Genomic DNA, 9,239 nt, shown 5'->3' on the forward strand with positions numbered 1-9,239 from the left:
CCCCTTTTTGAAGAGGAGAACCACCACCTCAGTCTGCCAATCCAGTGGCACTGCCCCAATAATGTCCATGGGATGTTGCAAAGTCGTGTCAACCAAGACTGCCCTACAACATCCAGAATCTTAAGGAATTCAGGGCGAATCTCATCCACTCCCAAAGCCCTGCCGCCTCTGATCTTTTTAACTACCTTGATGACCTCAGCCACGGTTATGGACAGACCAACTTCGAAATCCTGTCTCAGTTTCCTCCATAGAAGACATGCTGTTGGGATTGAGATGGTCAGAGAAATATTACTTCCACCTCCTGACAACATCACTGGTTGAGGTCAAAGCACCCCACCTTCACTGAACACAGTGTTGGTAAAGTGCTGTTTTCTCCTCCTCAGCTGCCTGATGATTTGCCAGAATCTCCTCGGAGCTGACTAAGAGTCTCTATCCAAGACCTCACAGAACTCCTCCCACATCCGAGCTTTTACCTCAGCAACAGCCAAGGCTGCGGACCACTTGGCCCTCTGGTACTCCGGAATATGCCTTGAAACTGTTTTTTAATTTTTTTAATTCCCATTTTTTCCCCTAAACTTCACTCAGACTTTGCTCCACACAACTGTGCTCTTTGTTCTTTTGAAAGTTCTTATGTCATAGACACATAAAGAGCTCAGACGTCACTCTTTCAAAGAATTTGTTGTTGGCATAAACATGTCCACGTTTAAATAAATGTGTCTTTTTTTAGAGCACAATAGAAATGTGAAGGAAGCTGGTCAGTGACACACGACACTGTATTGTGGCCCACTATGGGGCCAATAACAGGCCTGGTAATCCTTTGCAATGTAAACCAGTTCTGCTTGATTTTCTTTTTCACTAAATTGTTTCACCATGGATCTTCTCAACATTCACTCAAACTCTGTAACAAGAAGCCAATAAGAATGATCTAAATGTGTCTCTTTTCCATAAAGACTGTAAGTAGTCTTTTTGAAGGGATCAATGATGTGCAGAGTCATAGATTTAAAAAATAGGCCAGTTCTTTTGAAAAACAAAATCCCTGTAAATCTCAAAAACAATGGCTTCTTTAAAAAAAAATCCAACGTAAAAGCTGCGTAAGTCCAAAATCTGTTATCTATTCAGCCATATGGACATCTCTCCAGGGATTTCTATACAAACCAGTAAACAGTACTGTTGATATTTGTCCTATTTTGGGTTTTTAACTCACTTTATTCTTGTACAATTTTTTTTCCTCTGAGCAATCAAAGCACATGCTTTCTGTCCAAGTTTTCCCTATTTTGGCACTAAAAGAACCCACTTTTGCAGCCATTATTGGCTGCTGTCTATGGGCTGCAGTAGCTCAGTGGTCAGTGTTTCAAAATCCTGAGGCTGCAGGTTCAAGCTTAGGAAGGGCATCAGGTGTAAAAATATACAAATCTTTCATTCATGTTCGCTCGTTGTGTCGAATCCTGCAGAAAGGAGCAGCTAAAAGAAAAACAACAGCATTGGTTGGTGTCTTAGTGGTAATTCCTGAATAGTTTAATGTCCTCTCCTGGATATTGTTAAACACGATGCTGGCAAGCCTCTGTGTGGTTTTGATAAGGCCTTCATGCCTTGTGCACAGTGACTGAACAAAGTGCCGCCTGTTGACTTTTCATGTTTACACATATAGATTTGTTTCTCCTGTGCTGACGAGATGTCAGTGACTTATTTAAAGGTCAAAGAAGGATGATTGTATTCAGACAGTGTTGATCTGGGATTTGTCCCTTTACAACAACAGAAAAAAATCAACAGTGATCAATAAACTATTTAATTAGCTAAAAACTATTATTTGCTAAACACTGTCAAGTCATTTCCTGTCAATAATCACTTAAACTTCACCATAAACTGAATGAGTCATTTTTAACTTTAAAAATATGCAGATGTATATATATCATGGATATTAAAATTAAACATGGATGTGTTAGTTTAAAAGTACGACGGAGCTTTAGGGCCACGCTAAGAAAAAACTAATTAAAAGCCACAAAATTACGAGAATAAAGTTGTAGTATTATGAGAATAAAGTTCAATAAAGTCGTAATATTACAAGAATAAAGTCGTACGAGTTTTTTTTTTACAGCTCTCATTTATTAATTAATTTTTTTCCACAAGTCGAATCCACAATGCAACCTGTCAATCAATCTAGTAGGCATGTCAGCAAATGACCAATAAATGAGTCGTAATATTACCTGAACTCCGACACATAAAGCAGGTTTACTGCATTTAACTGTGGTAAAATGAAGAATGTTGAGCATCTTGTTCAATTATACTTTGGTATTGATTTTACAAATAAGGAGCTAATTAATCGGTTAGCACATCTGCATCAGATTATTATCAGTATCAGGACTTTGAACCTGCTTACAGTAAGGTAGCACAATCCTGCAGGTAATGAGCATTTAGCTTCGGATTGGTAATTTGCTCACATGCCTACTGGATTGATTGACAGGTCGCGTCGTGGATTCGACTTGTGGAAAAAAAATTAAAAAAATAAACGAGAGCTGTAAAAAAAAAAGAAGTCTTGTACGACTTTATTCTCAGCCGCTCAAAGCAGATGGCCGCTTGTCCTGAGCCTGGTTCTGCTGGAGGTTTCTTCCTTTTAAAAGGGAGTTTTTCCTTTCCACTGTTGCCACTGTGCTTGCTCAGGATGGGAGACGGCAACGAAGCCAAGATTCAACTTGTCTGCTGGATTCCTTAGTTGGAGAACTTTACTAATTGGCTTTTATGTATGTGAATGTTCCTGTAAAGTGCCCTGAGACAACTTTGTTGTGATTTGGCGCTATATAAATAAACTGAATTGAATTGAATCGTAATTTTATGGCTTTTAATTATTTTTTTTCTCAGCGTGGCCCTAAAGCTCCATCGTATAAAAGGGAGATAGGCAGGTGATAATATTTTTGCCTGTGTCTGTGGGTGTGCGCGTCTGTCTGTTAATAAAATATTTCACAACCCACTGGACTGTGAGTTGTTTCATTCTCAGAAATGCTTATCCTCTTCAACAGAATTTGTGAGGAAGGGGAAAGCTGCAGGCGGTGGTCGCAGCTCAGATGAGGGTTCCTCCATGGACTGCATGCCCTGTGTGAAGAACTGTGCCTACTGCAAGGATGACACCCCCTGTGTGGTGTTAGAGGAGGGCATTCTTCGCTTGGTTGTGCTCTCCTTCCAGTGCCTCTGCATGCTGATCGTCTTCATCAGCATGGTGCTCATATACCACTTTCGGAGGAATAAGGTAGGGATCTTTATATGCACCTATATTTTGTTAAATTGGAAGATTTTAGAAAAAAATCCTCAAATGAATTAGAGCTAACACAGATGTAATATACAGATGTAGCGCTTGAATGTGGTTTATTTTTTGATTTTCGTCTTCCTCCTCATTCTTTAAAAAAAATATATATATATTTTTTTTCCTGTTAAATTTTCTAAAACATTCTCTTTGTAATTTTACATAAAAAATGTACTTCTTTGATAAACTATCCCTTTCTCTTTCCTAAAACACGTTTATTTATTCTTTTTATGGTACATTGTTGGGACAACTTTCTGCATTCCCAAAAAGTGCAGGGAAAAAGAACAATATCAAAAAGATAATAATTCTGTGAGTTTTTTACTAAGTCGTTCAGTCATTTTTATCTATTTTTTGCATTTTTATGATGTTGGTTTCAGTCTGCCACAAATTAAATAATTGCTTTTTATTGTGGTTCTCTCAATAAAACTATTGAATTACTGTTTTCTTTTCGGATCAAGACCAAATAAGCTCCTTCGACACTAACTAGTGTGTCCTATTAAGATCACAATCAAACAAGTAATTACAAACAAACAAACAAAAACACAAGTGTGCGTTCAACAAATTCTTGATTTGCATTTAAGACATGTTATTAAATGCATACTGTGAGGAGTCTGTGAGGAGTCAGAAGAAGGCCCTTTTGCCTAGTTCAGTCCTCACTGAGGGGGCACTGCATGTAATAATGTCTTGAGAGCGCACGCTGTAGCTGCACTCATGCAGAGACATGTAGGAGGAGATGTATGAAGGCAGCAGATCAATAAGTGATTTAAAGATGAAAATGTACCAGTGAGAGAATCTGTGTGAAGGTAAGGATGTCCATTTAACCAGTGAATACAGGGTGCACTGGTGGGCACAATAGTTACAGCCAGTTATGAATTTTAGCGCACCATGATAGACCGTGTCCAACATCTGCAGGGTGCTTGTTTCATGATTTAATGTTCATGTATATGCTAGTATCACTCAGCTTTCTGTGAATAGCAAACATCCATCAGGGCACTAATGATCAGTCATTAGGCTGATGGTCCTACTTTATCATCTGAACTACTAGTTCTGGCTGTCACCAGCAAACCGGTTGATCTGCTGAGAAGGTGCTATTTATAAGACTGAGTGTATCACAGCTCTTCAGACTGACAAAGACTTTTGGATAAAAGACTAAATGTTTCAAGAAGAAGAATCTGTCCATAGGACCTGCCTAACTTTGTTAGATTTTGGTTATTGAGCATACATCAGGGTATATGAACTGCATGAAAGAAAAAACAAAACAAACAAAAAAACAATACACCTTTTTTAAGTTAGTTAAAAACTTAAACTGTGTTCTAATGGAGGCCTTTGGTTCTTTCCAAAGAAATGTTACTGTAGATTAAATAGGCAAAAGAGGCCAAAAGTACAGTGTGATAAATTGTGCAGATAGTTTGCCACTGTTGAGTTAGAGTTTGTCCTGCCAGCAGACAAAATCTGACACATCTTATTAAATGAAGGTGACAAGTTTATGAACTGCAGCTTTTTGTTTTGTTATGTTTTGCAGAGCATCAGAGCATCAGGTGTCATCCTGCTGGAGGCCATTCTGTGTGGCGCTCTGCTTCTCTACTTTCCGGTAAGACAGTAGTGTTGTCTACGCTCCTTTCAACTAAAATGAAACATTTTCACTTTGAATGAAGGTTTGAATTTAGTTTCAATGTTCACACTGTAAATATACAGCTGGGCCTTCAGCTATAATATTTCAGCAACCTGATAAATGCTAAAGTCAAAGACGCTACTACAGAGACACGGTCCGAATACAGGAAGACAGGACATTCCTGGACAGGAAGTGCTCACTCCCTTTTTATACATCACATAAGACGTGTGACTTATATAGTGTCATATATATATACGTTACAGTCATTAACAACAACCTAAACTTAAATTAAATGCCTACCCAAAACTAAACAGAACAACCAACAGGGACAATCCACAGAGCCTGAACAAATCCACCCGTTCCTGTGTCATCCCAGCAAGAAATGTGGCTCACTCACTTACATTCAAAATGTCCTGCCTGAAATTTAACAATACAGTTTCTATAAAATTTCATCATGTAATGACACTAAAATGCAACTGTAGTATTGAAAATTATTAATGTAAACCTAAATGGGATATTTTATCATTGGTTTTTTTTTGGAACAAACTACAATTGTGTAGATTTTCATCACAAATTTTCACATGGCCAAAAAATGCCTCCAAGGCCTTCCCGAAGGCTCAGAGCCCAGTGTTTTGGCCCCACCCACTCTTCATTTATATTGTGATTGGTTAATTTTCTCGTCAGTTTTTAAACAGATTCATCCTGCGGAGACTTTGACTCAGCTCTGCCCTCTCTCCTGACATTGAAGTCCTAACCAATGACAAAACCCAAGCCCGCTGACAAAAAAAAATTATAATCTGATTGGTTAACTGTATTTTCATGAATTAAAAACTACAGCTGGAACTGCAAAGTAGTTTACTGAAGAAAAAAAAAGACAAATTAGCACAAATAAAAAAAAGAAAAGAAACATAGAAAATATATAATTTATATAAACTTTTAAATAAAAATCTGAACGGAACATTTAAACTGTGCTGAATTCAAAGGCCTTCTCTGAACACATTGAAGTCCCTGAGGGTTTCCCACTGAATTTCAGACAGTTTCAGCATTTTAAAACCAGATGAATCCTGATACTGATGGTCACAAAAACAATGTAAATGACTGTGATATTAAACTGAAAAGCGTGTAAAGGTTTATGAAAAAGTGCATGAACTGCTGTTGGGACCTGGCTCTAAACCCATGACGAAATCCAGGAAACACAGGTTTGAAGACACAAATAATGTGTTTTTATTAAACCAAAACAAGCAAAATAAATGAAACCATGAGCTGAGGTACCCAAGCAGACCGCTGCGACTGCCCGGCAGCATTGAAGCTGATATGAGACAGCAGCAATTCTCTTTTGTATTCCTTCTAAAAGCTGTCGATATTAACTTTGATTTCTCCAAACTGAGGTTGTTCAAAGAGCTATTTTTTACACCATTAACTGATTAAAAACTGAATGGGATGAATCAAAAACGACAATCACAGTTGTACTCATATTAATTTTGTTGTGTTATATTACATTTAAAGCCTGAACGGGGGCTACAGAGAGGAAAATGACTAAATGTTTTACACTCAGCCTGTTAAACTTTCACATTCTTATAGTATCATTGTGTCCTGTAGACAGAACTATAGTAGTGAAAGTATTACTTCCTACACAATGTCTCATTTGTCTTCATTTTCAAGTCAGTTTTAAAAAAGACTCTTATATTTGTTGTAATACCTTTATAGCCCGATTTGTTCCACTGACAGTATAGATTGTTGCTGTAAGTCAAAGAAAGACAGAGACCGAGGCTTTATTACCTCTAAAATGAGTTATAAGGGGTAAAAACAGTGGGATTATGTAATCTGCATTGAAGATAACTAATTCATGTTGATCAGCAACATGTTATGCGCATATCAGCTGATTAAACTCTGCTTAAAGCCCACAAAAGCATTGATTTACCTTGAACCACCATTACGCCTTCCTGCTCGATGCTTGCTGGAGCTGGGTGATTGCAGTTTAGCTGCAATCATGCAGAGTCGCACGCTTTGTGAAGCAACACAAAGTAAACGCAATTAAAGGCCGCTGATGCAGAGCTGCATGGCTAATCAATGCAATTCTCTGCGATAAGGTCGTAGAAAGTAATAATGTTTGAAACGTGCAGAATGAAAGTGAGCCTGGGAGCCAGGTTGTTGCTCAGTGGATGAATGAATGATGATGTTCTTGCATCCAGCTGGTGTAGTGGTGGCAGCGATTGTTAAAAATAGAAAGCTTGAAGGAGGATGTTTTAGACTTTGAGCTGAGGAATGAATGCGGTTCAGTTTGATCTGTTATGCAAATAATGGACTGATCTTTTTTTGAGAGTATATGTTTGCTCAGTTTGGTTAAAAGGACAAAAAGATCCTGCATGACGTTGTGCTGCACAGACTTATATCCACGCTGATGCATTTGCATGCCTCCCCTGTGAGTCCCACACACGCTGAGGCTGGAATGGTGAAACGCCTCACTCTCACTCTAAAAATAGAATCTGAAATATTCCTGTTTGTTGCTGCTGCTTCTGTTTTTGTTCTTTTTACTGCTATTAAGCAGCAGGAGTCCATTTCTAACCTGCACTCACAGCAGTCGTTGTCCCTCCACGTTTCTGCCACATGCACGTCCAGCCCTAAATGTTTCCAGAACACGTTTTCTACACAGCTTTAGATTTCAATATGGAAGTTTCTTTTCAACACAGAAATTCCCCAAAAAAGGCACACACACAGAAGTGTTTTCTGTATTTAAACAAGCAGCATCCAGTTTCACTGTCTCTCTGTGTTCAGCAGCAGAAGGTAAAAGAATGAAATTGCACATCCGGTGAGGTCAGTTAGGTTTATGTAGCTCTGTTGGTTTTTCTCAGTAGAAGGTTATATTTAAAAAGCAAAGTGGTGCAGATGAAAACATGGAAACAATGAAGAAAATGCCTTGAATACTGCAGGAGCAGGTTGGCCCAGTCTGAGCTGTAATCTGGTGTTGATGAAGAGCGGTAATCTTAACTCAATACCGGTAATTTGACTCGGAGGCTCTAAAATATTTTTATAACAAGACACTCTGTGACACACGACCTGGTGCTTGCAGAACAATGAGTGCTTTTGATGAAGTAGTACATGAAACCAACATATATAAGTACTTATATGTAACTGAACAGTTACTGTATATTATTTCATTGTTCTTATTTAACCAGGCAACTCGTTGAGATTACAGAGTTATGAGGCAACAGTGCTATCTGCGAAGTCATTATGCTACCCAGTGTGTATTATATTAGGTGGATTTTCAGCTGGTTGGATTAAGATTTTAGCAAAATTTGTGAGAAATGCAAACCTTGCTAACACAGTCAACACAACAGATGTGTTCAAAATCTTTGAATAAGACATTTCTAAACTAACAAATTCTGTTTTCAAAGCCATCCACACTCAGGATGGACATTTTTCTTTTTAATGTTCAAATAGTCAGCAAAGTGTTTGGATAGTTTAGCTGAGATTTTGATGTAGAAAATGTACGAAACTGGATTTCTCCAGCTTCATATGCCCTTTTCCATTATTAACGGTACAGCACGGTTCGACTTGACTCGGCATGGTTCCAAGGCTTTTCCACTAGTAATGGTTTGTGGAACCAGTTCCATTTTCTCTGGGATTCCAATCGTGCCAAACCGGCACTAAAACGTGACGTCAAAACACTGTTGGTCACTGATTGGTCAGGGGGTAGAGTCACTGGTTAGTTGAGAAACTTTCAAAACCCGATCCGCCAATTACAATAACTCGAACTCAAGGAGCAACTGGATCTATTTTTAAGATTTTAAAAACAATAATGACAACACCACAGTCTAATGCTGAAGTGCAGGTGTTTTTTGTGCTTGTTGGCCGATGATAAAATGCAGAGCGAGCTAGATGGAGCTCCGTCGGTCCCACTGGTCCTCTCCACCGGAGCCTCAGAGTCCCTTCAGGCTGGGCAGGGTGTCATCTCCCCCCGCTCTGAGCTCTGCTGGACACCGCGGAAGATCCTCTGTGCTGCCGAGCCGCAGGAGCGCGAGGCGTCTCGCGCGCTCCTGAAGGCCGGACCCTGAGCCCCAGCAGACAGGGGCGGGCTGGGACAGATTTGGGACGGAGGGTGGAAATGATTTTTAAAAACATTTTATGTATAAAAAAAAGAAAATCCTTTTTTTTTAAATCAGTGAAGATGAAATAAATGAATAAACAAACAGTGCCAGCTTTATCATGAAATCCTGTTGTCACTTTAATGACTTTATTAAATAATATTTTAAAGTTAACTCAGTAGAAAAATCATAAAAAGACTAAATTATTGAATCTCTCAGGAATATTTCCCTCAAACATGTTTAAAGA

The 9,239-nt window shown here is 38.7% G+C and overlaps 1 protein-coding gene across 1 annotated transcript in view; it reads left to right on the forward strand.

The window, feature by feature from the left end:
* Positions 1–9,239, forward strand: part of gpr158a (G protein-coupled receptor 158a) — a 111,879-nt gene that overhangs the window by 68,149 nt on the left and 34,491 nt on the right. The window contains exons 4-5 of the mRNA XM_037694443.1: positions 3,015–3,241; positions 4,818–4,886. Coding sequence (XP_037550371.1) covers positions 3,015–3,241; positions 4,818–4,886 — 296 coding nt within the window. The remainder of the gene's footprint in view (positions 1–3,014; positions 3,242–4,817; positions 4,887–9,239) is intronic.

This window comes from Nematolebias whitei, chromosome 20, assembly GCF_014905685.2.
Source record: "Nematolebias whitei isolate Nwh7 chromosome 20, NemWhi1, whole genome shotgun sequence".
Taxonomy (NCBI): domain Eukaryota; kingdom Metazoa; phylum Chordata; class Actinopteri; order Cyprinodontiformes; family Rivulidae; genus Nematolebias; species Nematolebias whitei.